The following is a 20,008-nucleotide window of genomic DNA, read 5'->3' on the forward strand; positions in this document are numbered from 1 at the left end:
GAGGGAAAAAATAGCAGCAGATAAAGGTCCTTCGTAGCACTAAAAATGCAGTTAAACATTAATAATGTCATATGAAGTGAGAAAAAGAGGGTATGACAATATTAAACTGCTCAGTACTAATTTTGATGCAACACATTATCACAGTCTACAGTCTGAATATCATTATCGACGTCATAGTAAGTTGTCTTTGTTCAGAGGGGCTGAACAGCAGAGTGAGTGTGTAACAGCACAGAAACACAGAGAACGTGTGTTTAGGAAAGAAAAACAAGACATGCACTAAAAGCATGTCTTCAAATGCAGTCTGCCCTGATATTTGGCTGGATCATACTTCTGTAGCAAACACACTAGTACAAAAATAGATTTACTTTAATTTTACATTAGCTTTGACTCTCTGTCTACATTGTTAGTGTGGAAAAACCACGCATTTCCCCAAGAAACTCTACAACCAGCTACAGACACTCTGACGTTCATTTCCAGTTGAATGTTCGACCCACCAGCTCAAAGAACTTCTTGTTGGGTTCATGAAAGAACTGGTAGAGTTTTTGCAGGATGGCAGGAGCCACGTGAGGGTGAGCCCTGCCTTTCGAATCATGTAAACACCGCTCTCGCCCGTGGTCTCTCAAACAGTAGAATCCTTTAGTTTTATTGAAGTAAAAATTTGAAGCGTTTATTTGAGGCTCCAGCTTTAAGAACCTCTCCACCTTTTTCATCTCAGGTAAGGGGTCTCTGATTAATTCATCCCCATCCACGATGTGAATGCTCTCCAGTGGGAAGTATTGCAGCCAGTTTTGCATGTGGACATAGTAAAGGCTGCGATTGAGAGCCTTGTATCCCAGATTGATCTCACCGTCCTTCACCAGCACAGATTCGATGGGCTGGTAGCGCTTGTGTTTCTGGAGGCGGTTGTAAAAGACCTGGGTGTAGTCCGAGAGCACCCGCTCTGTGGGGTCTCTGAGGATAAGCAGCAGCTTGATGTCAGGGTTCATCTGATGGATGCGTTTAGGGACTTTGCTGGAGGTGAAGTAGGCCGGCGTCTTCTCTACCGTCAGCTGGTCGGGGAAAGCGTAGGGCATCTGGCTGAGATACCAAGGCAAGCCCCTCTGAAAGTGACTTTCCCAATCAAAGAAGTGCACCTCGTTCTGAGCTGCAGCCACCGAGCTGTGCAGGCTGAGCATCTCAATCAGCGCCCGTGTTCCTCCCTTCCTCACGCCAACAATTAGAATATGAGGAAGTTGCTGGAGTGTCCCATTTGGATGGCTGGTGGTCCCGTTGTCAGCGGGTGATGAGGTTGGAGGTAAAGGTGGCCCCCCGTCGCCGTCGGCCACTGGCCTGGAGGGGATTGGCGGGGACTGCATTGCAAAAAGCAGCAGCCCAAGGAGCAAAGCTGCCATGAGTGAGGTCCTGACCCTGGAGGATTTCAGCCTGGCGAAAGCACTAAAACTGTATCCCACATTGAAAGAGCAGCTGCTTGTGGACAACGGTCTGATTGAAAAGCAAGAAGAAGAAAAACCCAAAACAGCCTCTTCTCTGCCAGCAGCAGCAACTACAAGGAAAGACAACAGCTGTGAGCAGACCAATAACAGGTGAATCTTTTGGCAGAAAGACAAATATTAAGTTTCACAACTCCAAATCCTAGAAGGAAGTTAAACTAGCAAACGATACTTCCTTTAACATAATCAGTGTCCTTAAACTTTCTGCCGTTTAACGTCCGCAAACACGAATCACCTTCACGTCAAACAGGAACTGTGTCTGCCCCTATAATAAACATGCTGTCATTTATATAACCGTGCTAATGATTTATGTACAGTCAACTGATGGCATCAAAAGACGAAGTGAAACGTCGATGAGCCGAGACTCACCTGGTTTTATTCTCTGCAACTACTGATCAACAATTTATTAATTTAGAAATCAGAACTAAAATAATAAATATGCGCTAAAGAGGTCAAACGCTCTCACGGTAGATGTTGCTTTTAATGCGACAGGAAACAAACAGAAAAGCAGGTGCGGTTTGTTCTGCAAATTAAATTCTGCACCGCTAAAAGAAAAAACAAAGAAATCATGCAGACAAGCTGGGTTTTTTGCTCGTTATATTTTCCATATGACGGTTGCATTGGGTGCCAATCCAGGAAACGCCGTTTATCTCTTACCTTTTTAACTACAATCGTCCACTCGACAAAGATTTCATGCCTTGCAGCTGGAGGCTCTCCGCTCACAGCACCGCCGCTTCCACACCAGCAATTATGTAGGATCCACCTCTGTATCGTCTGTGAATTTTCCGAGCGCGTATAAACTTGCGCTGCGCGGGGCACAACTTCACCGGAGCGCCTCCTCTGAGCCTCAGACCGACGCTGTCCTCCCGTTTTTTGAGTGTCAGCTGTTGTGTAGAAGTCTACGCCTACCTCACGCCTGCAGGACCACTCCCCCTACTGACTCAGGTTGTTAAAATGTTATCATATTTGTCAGCTATACCGCCGCTGGTATGTGTGATATGTGACGGAGAACTGAAGCAGGTGATCTATGCATCATGTAGAAGGAACAAAGCAAAAAAGAAAGCGACAATATAATTGCGCCACAGAGCAGAAAATCGCTCCAGTCTTGATGGGTGTTCTAGCTTTGATTTAAGACTATTTATGATTTTTTTTTAAGCCAAACATTAAATTCAAGCAGACTGAGATGCTCTACTCAGTGAATTTGTTGCCCATAGAGAGGCTGAGCCTTCTCAGGATTGGGATTGAAAAAGACTATTCAGCTGAGCCTCCAGGAGTTCCCTCTTCACTGTTGCTTTCAGGGGAAATCAATGAAAGAGACAGGCCAGTTATTCATCCCTGGCATTCTTCTCCTCCTTTGCCCACAATGCAACTGCATCTGTTGGTAGTCACTGAGTCCAAGTTGCACAATCTCACCACCTGTTGAGCTGTATTTCTTTTTCTTCTGACATATTTAAATCGTTCTCCCATCACTTTAGCAATGAGTCCAAAGTGTCTTTCCAAGCTTCGTATTTACTCGTGTTTAACTGAGTCATTGGAGGATTTCACAATGTCCCCTGACTCACCTTTGGATGTACAGTCAGTGTGAGAAAGATTGAGTGACTTCAAAGTGGCGATGAATAAGTGGCACGTCACTAACGTCAAATACCTTGATAGGTTGTGTCATATTGGACTTGCAGAGATGAGAAAGCAGTAAAAGACGCAGTGTGATAGGAAAAAACGCTGTTAATACACTTGTGTATATTGTGTAATGCTTGCTTTTTTAAATCAGATATTTGCTTTAACTAGATGGTAACTACAGGTGAAGCTTGATATCAGTTTGTTGATTCTACTTATCGATTTTGGTTTTATCCCTGACTATTTATGAATCCCTTCCTGCTTCCTGATGCACAGGTTTTCAGCATAAACTCATCCTTCTCTCATCCTTCTTCTTTCTCATCACTGTTTTATGCAATACTACTGTCATCGAGACACGACAGCACTGGTACAAGGAAATGATAAATTCCAATGAGTTGGGTAATTCAGAACTGTTTTTTGCTTGCAATCTTTAATGCTAACTGTTTCCCATGCTGACATTATGCCTTGAAGCATGGAAAGAGATTAAGGTCTTTGCTGCTGAATAGGGATGCTTCTGATTTTACCCATGTTTGGGAAATTTTTCTGCTGTGTAGGTTATTTAAGTGAAAAGGCATCGAGGACATAAAGCAGACTGAAGGGCTACAGCAGCAGAAGCTTTGGTGCCACAACAAAAGCTTGCTTCTGCTTCTTAAACGCACCCTTTCTTTGTAAAAAGAATGCAAACACACGTGCCTCCAGTGTGTAAAGTGTAAGTGCTGATATAGCCAAGAGTTTCCCCACATTGATTTTTAGATGCAGTTTAGTAATCCTCAGATTCTGCCCTTGGCTCTCCTGAGAAAGTGTGAATTCAGCGTTCAGTTGTACAATATAATCCCGCCTTGAGGATCATCAGAGGCTACCAGGCACATTAACATGACAATAGTACGTATTCACAGAGCATAAACACCCTCAGAGCTTCCTCTGTGACTTCCCTCAACCTCAGCTCACACTAATCAAGTATGACAAAAATACATGCTTGACAAAAAGGCAGAAGTTTTGTACAGTTGAGTAAAAGATCACAAGCATTACTTGTAAAATATACTTAAAGGATCAGTTTATAAGAAATTAATAAGAAAAGTTTTGCTTTGTTGACCTGAATCAGTTACTTTGTAAAAATGCAAGTGTTCAGTCAAAATACCTCAAAATTACTCCAAAGTCCAGGGTCGATTAATTATTTCAGCAGTGTTCTCTATAGTGCATATTAAAGTCTTGAAGCCCAGTAACTATTTGCAAGGAAGCTGGGGGTGTGTTGTGAGGGGGTGGGGTGCTGTGGCTCAGGAAACAGAGTGTGCTGCACTTCAATCAAAAGATCCATGGCTCCTCCAGTCCACATATTGAAGTGTCCTTGCTTTGAGTGGTCAGTAAGCCCAGAAAAATGCCATGTAAAAGCACCTCATTCAATAAGGTGGAAGAAAATCGCAGAGGAATTAAGAGCTGCATGTCACAAACAGCACGCTTTTACTCCTGATGTCATTCTTGCAGTGTTGCTACACGATCAGCACACTTGAAAATATTTTCTTTAGCGCTTGTGCCAACTGTGTGGGGCATAAAAACAGGTTTCATCTGGCTCTCGCGGGCTTAACAGATACCACACTTTTATGGATCATATGCGATGTGCATGCTCTGAATGTTTCATGACTCTGATCAAAACGTATCCGTAAGAAATCAAGTTATTCTTAAGTTACCCACACAAGGAAATGTTAAACACGGCAATGCCACTGCTGCATGTGATGTTCTGCACGATTCTTTTAAAGATCCAGAAAGGAAAGAAGTTTCTATAATTAGCACAGAATTATAACTGAGCTTCACTGAAATTTGTTGCTGGACAACAAGTATTGCAGGAATGCTGTAACGCCTGTAAGAGTTCATGACTTGAAATTTGTTAAATTTAGAAAACTATCACTGATGATCTGTTATAATGGACGCAGATGTAGAGTGTCAGTGCTCCTACAGGCTCTGTAAGTGATGAAACATTACACTGTTTATTTTATGTTCACATCATAATATAATACATTATAGCTATGCCCTCAGGCTATAATTGGTAATGCTATTTGAATTGCATTGTCCTTACGATCATTTTGATTCTACAGAGGAAATTAGAATATTTTAAAATGTTCATTTAATTATTTTTCTTATTCAATTTGTGAAGTGGAAATTCATTCAGTGCACAATATCCCACTTCTTTGTAATTCTAAACACCTAAGGAGGCACAATGTCTATTTCACCACTCAACAGCTATTATTTTCTATCGTCTGATTGCATAGTTTTAATTCTATATGCGTTGAATCAAAACCCACACTTGTGCGAGCGCAAACACACAGCGCAGGTCATCAGCTTGCTCGAAAGCTTCATCTCTTTATTGAAATGCTTTTCTTTGTTCAAGTGGGTTCACCATGTGGATAATTACTGCAATTACTTCTGCTGGCAATATGAGATGATGACGAATGACACAAATCACAATAACCGAAAGGAAGCTCATTAAAGCAGAGAGGTGCGAGCTTTTAAAGGCCGGTTCAGAGAAATTCAGAGAAACACCTGCAAATTAAACAAGCCGCCTTGTTGTGAAAAGTTGTCTGAAGTACACGGATTGAGAAATTTCACCGTATGGGAAAAGCTATCATGTTGTAGCTAATCAACAATAACACTGTCAGAACCATTTAGTCTGCAAAGCAAAGCCCCAATCCTCTCATTTACCTGCAGATTTTTCTGATTTTTAAAAACAAAAATGGCGAATAATTAAGTGACTGATCTCTTCAGTCTTTTCATGCCTATGTACAATTTTACACCAATGTTATGTTATCTGTGGTTGAAAACAGTTCTCACATGAAGGCCGAGGTAGGTTGGTCGAACAAGAGAGGATCCTTCCGATATTTGAGTGAAAATGCACTTCAAACACTTACCTCTGAAAAACATGGCATCTTCAAGGCGATTTCACTCTCTGGGCAACTCAAAGGGACTAACATGCACTTTTATATCCTGCAGGTTAGACTAGTGCAATGCTGTCCCATTTAGACTAAATCACTTGCGACTGATTCATAACTTTGCCCCTCGTGTGCTCACCAGGACCAGAAGTAGGGAACACGTTACACTGAGTTGCACCAGCCTACGTGTCTGACACTCTTCCAGCCTTTGAACGAAGATTGTCTCTTGGGTCCTTTGACGGGACTCTTTTAGTTTCTTCAAATTATGAGGCAAAAATCTTTGGGGAGTTTTTTAAATTTTCAGCTTTAAGGAGCAACTGAAAGTCTCCAAACACAAACTGAAAACCAACCATTTGTATTTTAATTATTTATTTTTACTACACCTGTACTTTAAATTGTTTCATTTTCTCTTATTATGCTTATTTTTATTATGTCTTTTATTTATTTTATCCATTGTATTTAATTAAATAATTATATAAACATATTTGCATTCCTGAATTCTTTTACTTGGTCATATTTCGTCTTTTTTCAGCTCTTCAGCCATCTCCAAAGCTCTTTGCTTTGCTCGAGCTTCCAGAAGTACTTCTTCTAGTGTCATACTCGATGTACATATAGACTAGCTCTGTAAGTACAGCTAACCTTCCTTTCTTTCTGTCTCTATCCTTGTTGGTATATATAACAAATACGATCCCCTGTAGCTGCCCAGAACTCAGTTTGTTGCTCAAGGACACTTGATGTTTGTCTTCTAGCAAAGTAGAAAAATCAACATTCAAGGCTGAGAAACTCTGGGAACAGTCTGATATTCATGTTTTATATACACTAAGTGCACAGTTTATCAGTAACACCTTGATGGCACTGTTGCTGATCCCATTTTTGCCTTCAGAATTACCCCATGCATCAGTTTAACAGGGTTCCACAAACATTCCTCATCTGGGTTCACATTGGCACGATAGCATCACACAATTGCTGCTGATTTTTCATCTGCACATCCATGGTGTGAGTCTCCCATTCCACCAAATCCCAAAGGTCCTCTGTTGGACTGAGAACAGTGACTGTGGCCCATTTGAGTACAGTAAACTCATCATCATGTTCAGCAGTTCAATTCAATAAAATTTTACTTGTAAACCGCCAAATCACAACAACAGTCACCTCACATTGCTTTATATTGTGATGTAAAGACCCTAGAATAAGACAGAGAAACCAACCAACCAACCATGGTGTGATGTTTACACTGTTTTCATAAAGGGAAGGACATGCTCAGCAACAATACTCAGGTAGGCTGTGACATTTAAATGATGCTCAGTTGGTACTAAGGAGGCCAAAATGTGCCAAAAGATATACCCCCTATAGCAGCGGTCTCCAACCTTTTTTTTTATGCCCGGTTTTTGCCCGACAATAGATTCACGGACCGGCCTTTAAGGTGTCGCGGATAAATACAACAAAATAAAACCAGTACTGGTACCGAAAAAGAGAAGATTTATTCATAACACACGCGAAAAGACCCAGGAAAACTGAGTAAACGATAAAAACGATAACAAAATAATGCTGGAAACCGATAAAAACCCTGAAAACCAGACATTTCACACCTGAGCCTCAACTCTTGCGGCCCGGTACCTAACGACTCGTGGACCAGTACCGGTCCGAGGCCCAGGGGTTGGGGACCGCTGCCCTATAGCACCACCAGCTAAGAATCCAGGATGGATCAATGCTTTCATGCTGCGTATGCAAAATTCTGACTCTACCATTCAAACGTCATAGTTGAAATCAAGATATTTTTCCTGTTTTCTTTTGTCCAGTTTTAGTGAGCCTGTGCAAACGACAGACTCAGTTGCCTGTTCTTAACAGACAGAAGCGGCACCAGAGTGATCTTCTGCTGTTTTGCATTCAGAAATGATTTTTTGCATTATGGGGCGATCGTGGCTCAAGAGTTGGGAGTTCGCCTTGTAATCGGAAGGTTGCCGGTTCGAGCCCCGGCTTGGACAGTCTCGGTCGTTGTGTCCTTGGGCAAGACACTTCACCCGTTGCCTACTGGTGGTGGTCAGAGGGCCCGGTGGCGCCAGTGTCCGGCAGCCTCGCCTCTGTCAGTGCGCCCCAGGGTGGCTGTGGCTACAACGTAGCTTGCCATCACCAGTGTGTGAATGTGTGTGTGAATAGGTGGATGACTGGATATGTAAAGCGCTTTGGGGTCCTTAGGGACTAGAAAAGCGCTATATAAATACAGGCCATTTACCATTACTTGCATGGAACGGGTGGTGATGTCAGTTACTGTTGTCTACCTGCTGTCTCTCTGCGTGAATAAGCCTCGCCATTTTGATCTCTGGCATCAAAAAGGCATTTTTTTACCCAGAGAACTGCCGCTCTCTGGATATTTTCTCTTTTTTGGACAGTTTCTGTAAACCCCAGAGATGGCTATGTGGGAAAATTCCAGGAGATCAGCAGTTTCTGCCCATGTGGCATCATACCACATTTAGAGTGACTTCAGTCCCTTTTTTTCCCTTATTTTGAGGCTCAGTTTGATCTTGGGCAGGTCACCTTGAACATGTCTTATATGCTTAAATGCATTTAGTTGGTGATATGATTAGCCAATTACATATTTGAGTTGTGTGTACCTAATAAAGTGTCTGGTGAATGCAAAGATGTAAATTATTTGGCACTTTCTAATTACTATATTCATCACAGACATGTAAATAATGGTTCGGGAAGTTTGACATTACGAAATGAAACTTAACTCATTCACTGCCAATGGCTGGCAGTGAATGAGTTAAACCCATTGACTCATACACTGCAATTGACGGCTATAGACGTCAATGGCAGTGAATGAGTTAATTAAAAACAGTCTACACATCTGTGTGAGTGGGAGAGGTTCACTGGAAAAGTAAATACAGTGGAATCTCACAGTAGAAAAAGATGACATTTTCACTTCTATAAAGTTGCCAAATAAACTACGTATAAGCTTGAGAAGCATGTGATGTAACTTTTATCTGAGAAATATATTTCCACATTTAATGAGCTCAACTAGCAAATATAACAAAGTAATGAAAAATGTGAGCACCATGTCTCACACATGACATTTAGAAAGTGTGTTTTACCGTTTTTACCGTCAGTTCGTGCATCACAATGTGTAAAATGTCAGCGTTTGTAAGATGAGGCAAGCGGAAGGGAAGAGGGGAGAGGTCGGGGCTCAATCATCATGCTCGGGCATGCTTGGTGACGTTAAGTCATGGGAAAGCAGTGCTAGTGCCACATGGGAAACAGGAGTGTTTCATAATGACTAATCTGGGTTTTTGTATAAACAGTTGCAGGAGACTGCAGGCTGCAGTTAACATGCAGTGGGATCTCCGTTCGTAAGCAAGTTACAGAAAATAGAAGTTGCAATAGACAGAAGAGCTGATATTATCAGGATAAATGTTCTCTATTGAAATCTGCTTGGTTTGTGTTCTTTGACATCTTTGACATGCCTTTTGAACATAGCAGGTCTTTTCCTGTCACTCCACTTGTCACTGAAGTACACAATGGCTTTAAAACTTTCATGAAAGAAGAGAGCCGCTGCTGACGTTTACTTTATTTATTAGATAACACGGTATCTCCATTATTATTTTATCTCCTGGGGCAAATCATTACCAATTAAACAAACAGATTGTGAAATGAGTCGAAACAAGCCTCTTGTCGACATTTCTCCACAGAGGAGGAGAGGAAGTGGTTGTTCTGTAACAGTAAACATCATTATCCGTCAGAAGCAGAAGTGCTGTAGATGCTGCATTTTCTGCAGGTTTACAGTTGTGCAGAACGTCGAGGGGTTGCTATTTATAGCCCTAAGTAAATGCTAAAGGTAAGAGGAATCTCTGTGCTGGTAATTACTGCAGAATTTGGTGCCTGTGCCAGGTGTAAATCCTTGGAAATGGCCTTCATTACGAGGATGCTCGCACACTGTGGCTGAGAAGTGAGGATAATGACAGTGTGGGATTAACCCTGCTTCCAGCTCTCTTTACTCCTCTTCCCTCCACAGCAGCCAAACTCTTCTCTCTTGCTTCTCAAAGGAGGCCCGTCTCTGACAATGCAAAAGCTTGCCGAAGGGGGTTTTGATCATCCTGTGATGCGACGCTGTGTGACAGGCCTCAGATACAGATATTTAGTTTCCCACTCAAAGAGCCTCAACTCCAGAGATTAGTGGAAAAACTTCTGATGCAGCTGCAGCTGAAATACTTTACTACATGGCAACCAGCCTTTACCTGTATCTCTACCTTCAAAAGAGAACCAGATGCTTGAATGTGTTTGTATGTGAATGAGAGTGGAGCTTGTGCATGCGTGTGCTTTTTTAAAAGTGTTTTCCATCTTCTCTCACATTTTACTGCTACTTATGCCCCCCCTAACCCCTCCTCTCAAAGTCAGGCCAAGGTTTACTACGGCTTCTGATTCAGCCAGCCTTTTCTATTTTAAAGTAAGTTTTCAAGCATATGAAAAGAGGGATTAGTGATTATTTAGTGTGAAAACGTTTTTGAAAAATCCACTTGAATGCATTTTAAAACTCTCCACTATCACAAGGAAGGAAATTCCAATAAAGGGGGCATGCATCTGAGTATTTTGTGATTCAAAAGAGCATTTATTTTCATATTCCTACTGAGCATGTATGTATGCATTAAAATGGTAACCCTTTTTAATTTTCATATATGTACTGTTACAGTGGTGGACTCTGATAATATAAATGGCCAAATAAGTTGTGGTCAGCAGACAAACAAACAATCCTTCCTAGCTTCAGAGTGCTATAAACATTCAGTTTCAGGCTTTCCTTTTCTACTCAGCCCTGTATGATGTCAATGAGAATGGAAATTCCTATCTACCTCCCACCTCTCAGATACTCAGTTCTGGCTGTGAGCACGCAACCTATCAAAATAAATTTGACTTAAAGGGCGGGTTCAGACGGTGCATGAACTGTTGGGCTGCACCAAGCCCAGTATAAGGTAATGAGGATTATGAATCATGTACAGCAACACTAGCCCAAATATAAGACAAAATGTGACCTTAGAAAGAAGCATCCCCCCAAAACAAACAAACAAAAAACCCCTGACCTGCATCTATATGCTGTCACAATTATAGTCAGTCAGTATGAAGAGTTGCATTGTGCCTGTTGTCACAGAAAACCAGTCTTAACAAATCTGTCTGAAGAAGCCTAACCTTAAATGAAGAAAGGAGAATACAGCAAGTTACCTCACTGTCTAACATAAACAGATGAACAGCAGAATAAATGAAATGGCTGCAAACCTCTATGAACTCATGCAGACTCACAAAGCAAGCTGTGTGACTAAAGCTACAGGTGGACATCTGAACTCAGGTGTGGTTTGTGGGAGAAGAAGGAAATGCATGATTCAGAATGACACTGCCATCAAGACTCACCAATCACCACCTGGTACCTGGACACATCAATTAGCAGACACACCTCGTCTTTTCAATGAGTTTTTGTTGTCTGAAAAGTGATGACTGCATTCATCTTTCTCAACAACTCTCCTTTCTCTTCGTTATGTGCTTGATCTGCACACAGAAGATGGATTTCTATTGTCTGCTGTTGACAGTAGTGGGCTCTAATTTGCCCCCTTGTCCTCCTTCCTCTTGCTTCAGACTCAGAATGCCACACTGAAGGATGTTTCAAATCCACCTTTAGGATAGAGATAGTATACATGTATATAAAAGTGTCATGAGTACTCTTACACAAACAGTTGTAGCTTGGCTATAACAAAACTCTTTATCATGCAGTGGTGTTAAAGATCATTATTAATTTGTATTCCTTTAAAATAAGACTCCAAGGCATGGATGTGTCACTTTGTAAAATGCTTGCTGCCTTGACTCCTCTCCTCCGTTGTCTCTTCCTTGTCGCCTCTGATCAGATCTCTGGTGCAAGGGCTAAAAAGTGAGGAGTGGTATTTAGGGAAGGGATCAAGGATGTTCAACTTGAGAAATGAGAAAGGGGGTTTGTCTTCCTCTTGGAGAGCACAGCTCTGTGCATTTAGGTAAAGATAGAGCGCATGGGTTAAAGAACAGAGCAGAGGGTAACAGAGGGAAGAACAGATCCAAAAGTAATCAGTTTAAACAATTTCCTTAGTAGTAGTAATTAGTAGTTGTAATTGTTTTCCTTATTTCACTTTATAGAAAGGTTAGGTTCACCCCTCTGAAGTTAATTAACCTCTGCACCTAAACCGGTGGGTTTAGGTCTGGTTATACTGATTGAAGTGTTTGAACGCTTCCTTTTTTAATATTTAGGAATTTTTCTGTGACTGTTTGCAGACAGTCACAGAGCTATCCTTCCTAATCACTTTATATAGTATGCTGTATAAAGTGTTCAGATACAGTATTCAGATGCTGCTCGCCCAGCAGGCCAGAGCAAAGTACATTTTCCACAACAAAGTGATAGAAAAATCTCCAACATTTTCCTGTGCACATTGAATGGTCTCAGCTTCCTTAGGAAATAAAGCCAGTTCATCCTCTCTGTGCTCTCTGTGTCCCTGTCCATATATAGACCGAGGTCATACAGACATCCTCTTCTATATAAAGTCTTTCACTATTTCACTAGTTTTATTCATATAGAAGGAGATGATTTCTCCCAGACTACTCCACAGAGTCATTTTTTAAATGCACTCGAGAAATCAAAGAAGGTGATCCTCATGCTCTCTGCAGCACACAGATAATTGCATCATCCACTCCCAGATCAGGCTGAAAGGTGAACTGTAGAGGGTCGATCAATTTTTTCACCTGTGAGTCAAATGGGTCAACAAGGTCTCTCCAGCACCTTCATCAGATGTGATGTGAGGGCATCTGGTTGATAGTCAATAACCTCTGATCGTGTCAACTTCTTTGGTACAGGAACCAGCCAGGAGAAAAGACACTCAAGGGTGTCAGTGTTAACATTTGGACCAAGAAGACAGCGGAATAATGGAGGCCATTTACGTCCACTGCAAGCAACCATTGTTCAAAGGAGGCGGTGGCTTATCATACTAGCTATCAGCCATGTACAATGCAGTCTTGACATTGCTTGCTAGGTGTTTCAACCCTCGCTCAAACCTTTTTTTTTTTTTTTGCCTGTCCCGTTTGGCTCTTTTGCATCAGAATTATTGTCTAAAGGCAAAGAAAGATGCCCAACGGATTTACTTTACCAAATTGACCATCCCAGCCTTGCCGTAATGGTCCATTTGATTCACCTTTTATTGTTTATTTTATTTTCACTTACTGAATACGGGACAGACTTGACTGGGGGAAAGAAAGAGGGAAAGAGAAACAGCTGAGAAGAGGGACGGGGGAGAAGGGCAAAAACCAAAAACCAGCAGAACGGGCAGAGAAAAAAAAATGCATATATCAACCCTCACTCAAACCTTACCTCAAGTGACCACAGTAGCTCACATGATGGTGGACTGGGTCATAGTTATGATCTGCACCTTTTGTTTTATTTCCACAACTTGGCTCATGTGACAACTCAAATGATAGTGGGTGAATGACCTTCAGGACCACCTCCAAGGTTACAAGCCTTGCTTCCAAGCCCTCTGACTCAGTCTGAAAATGTGATGTCAACAGACTGAATGCCACCGACTGGCCAGTCAGTAGCGTCACTAGATGAGTCATGAGAGCGACTCCTTCACAAAATTGTACTCAATCGAAAATGACATAAACTGAGTAGAGTAGTGTGGAGTCGAGGCCAGTAGAAACTAATGGAAAAGGGCTATAAGTGACTTGAATAACCAAGCACCAGAAACCAGACAGGATGTGGGTGGCTGTAGCTCAGGTGGCAGAGCAGGTCAGCCACTAATCAGAAGGTCGGTGGTTCGATCCCAGGCTGCATCCTGGCTGCATGTCAAATATCCTTGGGCAAGATACTAACCCCGTGTTTGCCTACTGGTGGTGGTCAGAGGGCCCGGTGGCTCCTGTGTCCGGCAGCCTCTGTCAGTGCGCCCCAGGGCAGCTGTGGCTACAATGTAGCTTGCTATCGCCAGTGTGTGAATGTGTGTGTGAATGGGTGAATGACTGAATGTAGTGTAAAGCGCTTTGGGGTCCTTAGGGACTAGAAAAGCGCTATACAAATGCAGTCCATTACCATTATGTTTTGTTGTCTTGCTTCAGACTCAGATTGTATATGTGACTCGGTATGTTGGCTAGCACAGGTCTCCAGAAGCGTTTTATTTATTTTTTGGCCTTATTATTATTTATTATCATTACTATAATTCGATGTTATGTAAGCATAGCCACTGAAACAAACAAAATGCTCAACTGGGTCTACTGAAAAAGGACAGATAAAGTGCTCTGGAAATGTGTTTGTGTTTTGGTGCACAGTGACGACAGGACAACAAGAATGGACTTGTCAAGTTGAAGCCCCAGCAGATGTTGAGATCTTAGGGCAGATGTTTAGGTAGACGCAATGCAGAACACACCATATGTTTACAATTTTCAACCTTTTAGTCGAATAACTAGGCAGTGCAAAACAAATTTTAATAATTTGTGGGGATTACAATTTCAAGAATGTTGTCTTTAAATTGGCACACTGAGCAATGTTTGAAATGTTGGTGTTTTTCTTTATTTAGTGTGTTTATTTGTTATAAAGAAAATGTTTTTTTCCTTTCTGTTTGTATCTGTGTACTTTTGTAGATAAATACTGAACTTGAAAGAGCGCCTGTCTGGAGTAGAAACACACTTCACCTTATTCTGTCACAAATCAATGTAAACATCTATGTGAGCTTGTGGGTTTATTCCAGATCTTGAGAAAAGCAAAACGCTGCAAAATAATCTTTTATCAAAAGTCCATTTAATAGTTTTATCCATGGATGTGTCAGATGGCCTACAAGGTGACCTGCAGAAAGTTTGAAACTCAGATCTGAATGATTTTTTCAAACCTTCTGTTGTATACAGTTGATAGTGTGGCTAGTTGCCACAGATACCATAAAAATATATAAAATACAGAAAAAAACCAAACAAACGCTGAAAGCACAGATGTTCAAAACTGAGAACACCAGTTTGATGAAATAAAATTTTCACATAGCAGCACAGATATGTGTAAAATGGAAGCAGATGTAGAGAGCAATATGGTTTTTTTCTCCCAAAAGTATCATCCGCTTGCTATAATTACAGTTATCACATCAAAAGGACTCATCTGCTGTAAACACAAGGACCTCTGTGGAGGTATGTGAAAGTGGAAATTGGATCGTATGTGCGCAGGAGGCAGTTAAAAAAATGTTAGACTAATTCAAAATAATTACCTCAGCTAAACTTCATGAACTTAGAAACAGAACCTTACAAATATCAGCTTCTCGATCAGCAAAGAAAAGTTATAGTATTTCTCTTTGCATATGAAAAGAAATCTAAACCTCTTCACGGATATAAAGCAAAATAACTATTAAACTAAACATTAATATGTATCACATTTATTTTCCTGAAATTTCCATGGGATGTGGTGTATGGAGTATATTTTCTGGGCAGTGGGTCAGTGGACGAAGATGGGCTGGTCTTTTAAATAATGATGAAAGCTGGGTGTACAAATGTTGTTTGCTGTGATGATATGTGGTAGCATGATGTAAGTCACTGGAGGGAGTGTGGATGCTCTTTAAAATGTGCTGCTGTAAAAAACTTATGGTATAATCTATAGACTGCATGAATGCATCACACGGGAACAGATACTTGCTAATTTCAGTTGAGATCTATTTATTCACCAAAACCGGTTAGTCTAGCCTGTGTTGTGTTAGTTACTTGCTGTATTATTATTATTTTAAAATCTGTGTTTTGTATTACTGTACACTTCAGTTTGTTGTACTTCCATCCATTGTCTTGCTTCCTGCCTTTTTGTGCCACACCTACCCCATACAGCTATTATGAAAGGGAAAATAGCAACTGAGATAAAGCTTTTTTTTGGACCAGGCAGAAAACTGTCTTTTCTCTGCTATAAATTTGGTCATTTATAAACTGACAGGTTTTTGGAGATAGCCTCTAGTGGTTGCTTGAGGAATTGCAGATTTTGGTACTTGGTGTAGGTGCCCGAAATGGCACCAATAGGCAGATGGTTTAAACTTGTAGCCTTTTATACAGACCACCTCATGAACAACAGCTGTTACAACCATGCTGAAGACATGTTTCTGTTAAACTGTTGAACTGCACTAGTGTATTATGTGGTCCAGTGAAGTCAGAAGTAGTTTTGGAGGTAGATTTCAAGGATCTCCCAAAATTTCAATCACAAGCGACAAATAAAATAAAAACATGAAAGAAATCACCTGTGAATTTGTGGCCTGAGTCTCCTATGATACATTTAATTTTCCCAAACTATTCAAGACCCCACAACACACAGTGTGGCGATCTCAGCCATTGGCAGCACAGTCTGTCCTCATTTACTTTTGTGGTGCTACATAAATGAAGACATTTCTACCATATGTCAGTGCAGAAAAGTGAAACATTGCTACTTAACAATTCACCAGAACACAGAAAATGAAATGTCTGATGCCTAACAGGGACAATACCCCAGATTCCAAGTATTATTATAGCATTGTGACCCTAGATTTGTAAACTTCTCTTGAAGAGAGTTAAAATATCAACCATGAAGCCAACTCTGTTTTATTCAGATATGTAGGCTCAGAATAATGCCACTAGTGATTACCTATAAATATGTATTTAATTGAAGTGAATAACTCCTGCAGCCTTGCTGCTGTTACAGGATTGCCATAAATAGTAAATGATCTGCCCACTGCTTTGATCCTTTACAACTGCTGCTGCTGCCGTTGCTACTTGTAGTTTATTGAAGACAGATTCTGTTCCATAAAAAATATTGTAGATATATTCAAATTATAGCAATAAACTAGATAAAAAAATCACCTGACAAAGTTTAAATACATTATCAGTCGATCAAAACAGGAATGCGTAAGTCCCCTTTTTCTGTTAATGCTCCAACTGTTGGGGCATTTTCTAATCAAGCTTGCTTTCTTTTAAGACTTTTGTACTGCTTTTGGAGAACGTCACAGAGAAAACAACATTGCTTTTTTCCCTGCCATACACGTTAATGGTTGTTGGGATTCAGGCACACCTTTCGCTGACTCTCTGTCAGTTAGTATCAATCTGCACACCTGTATGGAGCAGATAGAGGGTGGTGTATCCGGCTAGCTTTGGGAACTACTGACCGGAACAGGATTTTTTTGCTACAGTATCCAAACACACCTGATACGACTCCTGCTTCACTTTACACAGGTAAGAAATCAGGTCTGCTGCTAATATGATTGCCGTCACGTTTCAATGTGTATGCAGAGCTAACGATGCTATACAGCTGAGTGAAAATGTAGTTAGTGGGATTAGGTTAACTGCTGATTCTAAATTGCCCTTAGTATGAATCTAAGTGCGAATTGTTGTCTGTCCCTCTGTGTTGGCCCTGAGACAGACTGGCCAGGGTGCGCCCTGCCGACAGCTGGGATAGGCTTTAGTCCCCCCCCACGACGCTAAATTGGATAAGAATAAGATGATAATAATAATAATAATAATAATAATAATGGAATGCATTTATATAGCGCTTTTCAGGACCCCTCAAAGCGCTTTACAATGCCACTATTCATTCACTCTCACACACTGGTGGAGGCAAGCTACAGTTGTAGCCACAGCTGCCCTGCCATATCGCGCCATCGGCCCCTCTGGCCAACACCAGTAGGCGGTAGGTGAAGTGTCTTGCCCAAGGACACAACGACCAAGACTGTCCGAGCCGGGGCTCGAACCGGCAACCTTCCGATTACAAGACGAACTCCTAACTCTTGAGCCACGATCGCCCGATAATAATGATGATGATAATAAGATGGGTCACACTCTTCATCGTTTGACTTGAGATGAAACTTTGTAAATGGCCTGCATTTTTATAGCGCTTTTCTAGTCCATAGGACCCCAAAGCGCTTTACACTACATTCAGTCATTCACCCATTCACACACACACTGGCAATGGCAGCTACATTGTAGCCACAGCTGCCCTGGGGCGCACTGACAGAGGCGGGGCTGCCGGACACAGGCACCACCAGGCCCTCTGACCACCACCAGTAGGCAAACATGGGGTTAGTATCTTGCCCAAGGATATTTGACATGCAGCCAGGATGCAGCCTGGGATCGAACCACTGACCTTCTGATTAGTGGCTGACCTGCTCTGCCACCTGAGCTACAGCCACCCCCATGTAAGCATGTGATGTAAACATGACTTTATTCAGATAAGCCTGTAGGGTCGGGAAATCTGGCAGTGAATTTTGAATTGCTTTGATTAATCAGCAATGAATGACTGTAATCGTCACAAAGTTCTAGTTTATTAGATGCATCGAGCCAAAGTTAAGAAGAAGCCATCTTTAGAAAGGGAAACTGGGAGCAGCAGCTTAGGTATACCGAATTACACAAGAATTGGACTGGAAATGAGTGACAACAGATTCTAACTTCACAGTTTACCAGATGTCAGACTTTGATCTACCATGCAGTACCATCAGGAAAGCATGTGATTTGCTCCCGCTTTATTATTGACGATGATGACAATGATCCCATTCCTGGATAGAAAAACACTCAGCTGGACACTACCAGTCATGGGTTGGCCTCCCCAGAGCCCAGACCTCAGCATTATTTAAGCAATTTAGGATAATTTTGGTCAAGTCAAAGTCTGCTTTTTGACTTGTATACTTAATTCCCATATATGTTTACGCGTCAGTAAATCAAGCAAAATATAAAGAAATGAAGGCTAACTCACACTACGGCACACAATGAATAAAACATCTTGTTTTGAGGTGTGTGGGCCTTAATTTTTCGGTTTATGTTGTTTATTTTCTTTAAACCGGTGTCCATCAGTAATCATTTTGAGAAATCTATATTAATATATTATGCTTGACAGATGTGTCTAATATTTTGTCACCTCATTTGCACCACAGACGACAGGCAGAGTAACAGAAACACCTCTCTGTCTCATGCGATACCGCTCATCAACTCCACAAGCTGCAGATTTCTAATATTAGAATGTAATCATTATCATCATCATTAGAAAGGAGAAATACAGCAGGACTCCATTAGTTTCAGCTGATTGACTCAAAGCAGAAAACTACAGATACTGTGGAGATTTTTGGTAATATTGCTCACTTACTTACTTACTTACTTACAACTGTTTATAACTTGCATAGTTCATATTTCTGTATAGTTTTCATATTTATATCCTGTTCATAGCCTGTACATTGTAACATACCCATAATAGACCCATATTTTGTACCCATTTATGTAATATATCTATATATCTATATTATTGCTAATATATATTTTGTAATATATCTATATTATGGCTAAAGCGCTTTCTGGACTGCATTTCGTTGCCTTGTACTTGTGCAATGACAATAAAGTTGAATTCTATTCTATTCTATTCACTTGTAGAGGCCGGAGAATAAATCACATAAATCACATATTACCATCCGGACTAGTATTTTGACAATCTGATCATGTTGTGTTGTTTATACTAAATACTGACTTAAATGAATTGTTCCCAGCAAACTAAAGCTAATATTTTTGTTTCTTATAAGGTTTTTGTCAACATTTTTGTTGCCATGTCCGTCTCCCCGAATTCTTGTGAATTAATTCTCATGACTCCTGCTGTTTTTTTGTTTGTTTGTTTGTTTGTTTTTTCAGCTCAATTTTATTTATCACAGTTTTTATTTAGTGCCAAATCACAACAACAATCCTCTCAAGGCGCTTTATACTTCAAGGTAAAGACCCTGCAATAATACTGTATGTCACGTGACTTGCTGTAATTATTGGAAGTTAGTCTGTTTCTTCCACCCACCAAGCCACCCAACCATCCATCCATTCCTTAATTTTTTAAACAGAAATAATGCTTATAACGTCATCACGAGGTCATAGTGGTTGTGCTTTTAAGCTGGCAGTTGAGGTCATAATTGTTAATGCACTAGTTTGTTTAAAATCCATCTGGCAGATAGCCAATGATGACTTTGTGCCATGCAAGCACAAAAATCTCACATA

The 20,008-nt window shown here is 40.9% G+C and overlaps 1 protein-coding gene across 1 annotated transcript; it reads right to left on the minus strand.

Moving 5' to 3' along the window:
- Window positions 1–467: 467 nt before the first annotated feature.
- Window positions 468–2,316, minus strand: hs3st1 (heparan sulfate (glucosamine) 3-O-sulfotransferase 1). Its single transcript, XM_085373574.1, has 2 exons — window positions 2,148–2,316; window positions 468–1,543 (listed from the first exon to the last, which is right to left on the minus strand). The coding sequence occupies exon 2, from the start codon at window positions 1,389–1,391 to the stop codon at window positions 468–470; it is 924 nt and encodes a 307-aa protein (XP_085229700.1). The 5' UTR covers window positions 1,392–1,543; window positions 2,148–2,316.
- Window positions 2,317–20,008: the final 17,692 nt, after the last annotated feature.

This window comes from Diplotaxodon limnothrissa, linkage group LG2 (genome assembly GCF_057381915.1).
Source record: "Diplotaxodon limnothrissa isolate DT_005_m linkage group LG2, D_limnothrissa_male_GT1.1, whole genome shotgun sequence".
Classification (NCBI taxonomy): domain Eukaryota; kingdom Metazoa; phylum Chordata; class Actinopteri; order Cichliformes; family Cichlidae; genus Diplotaxodon; species Diplotaxodon limnothrissa.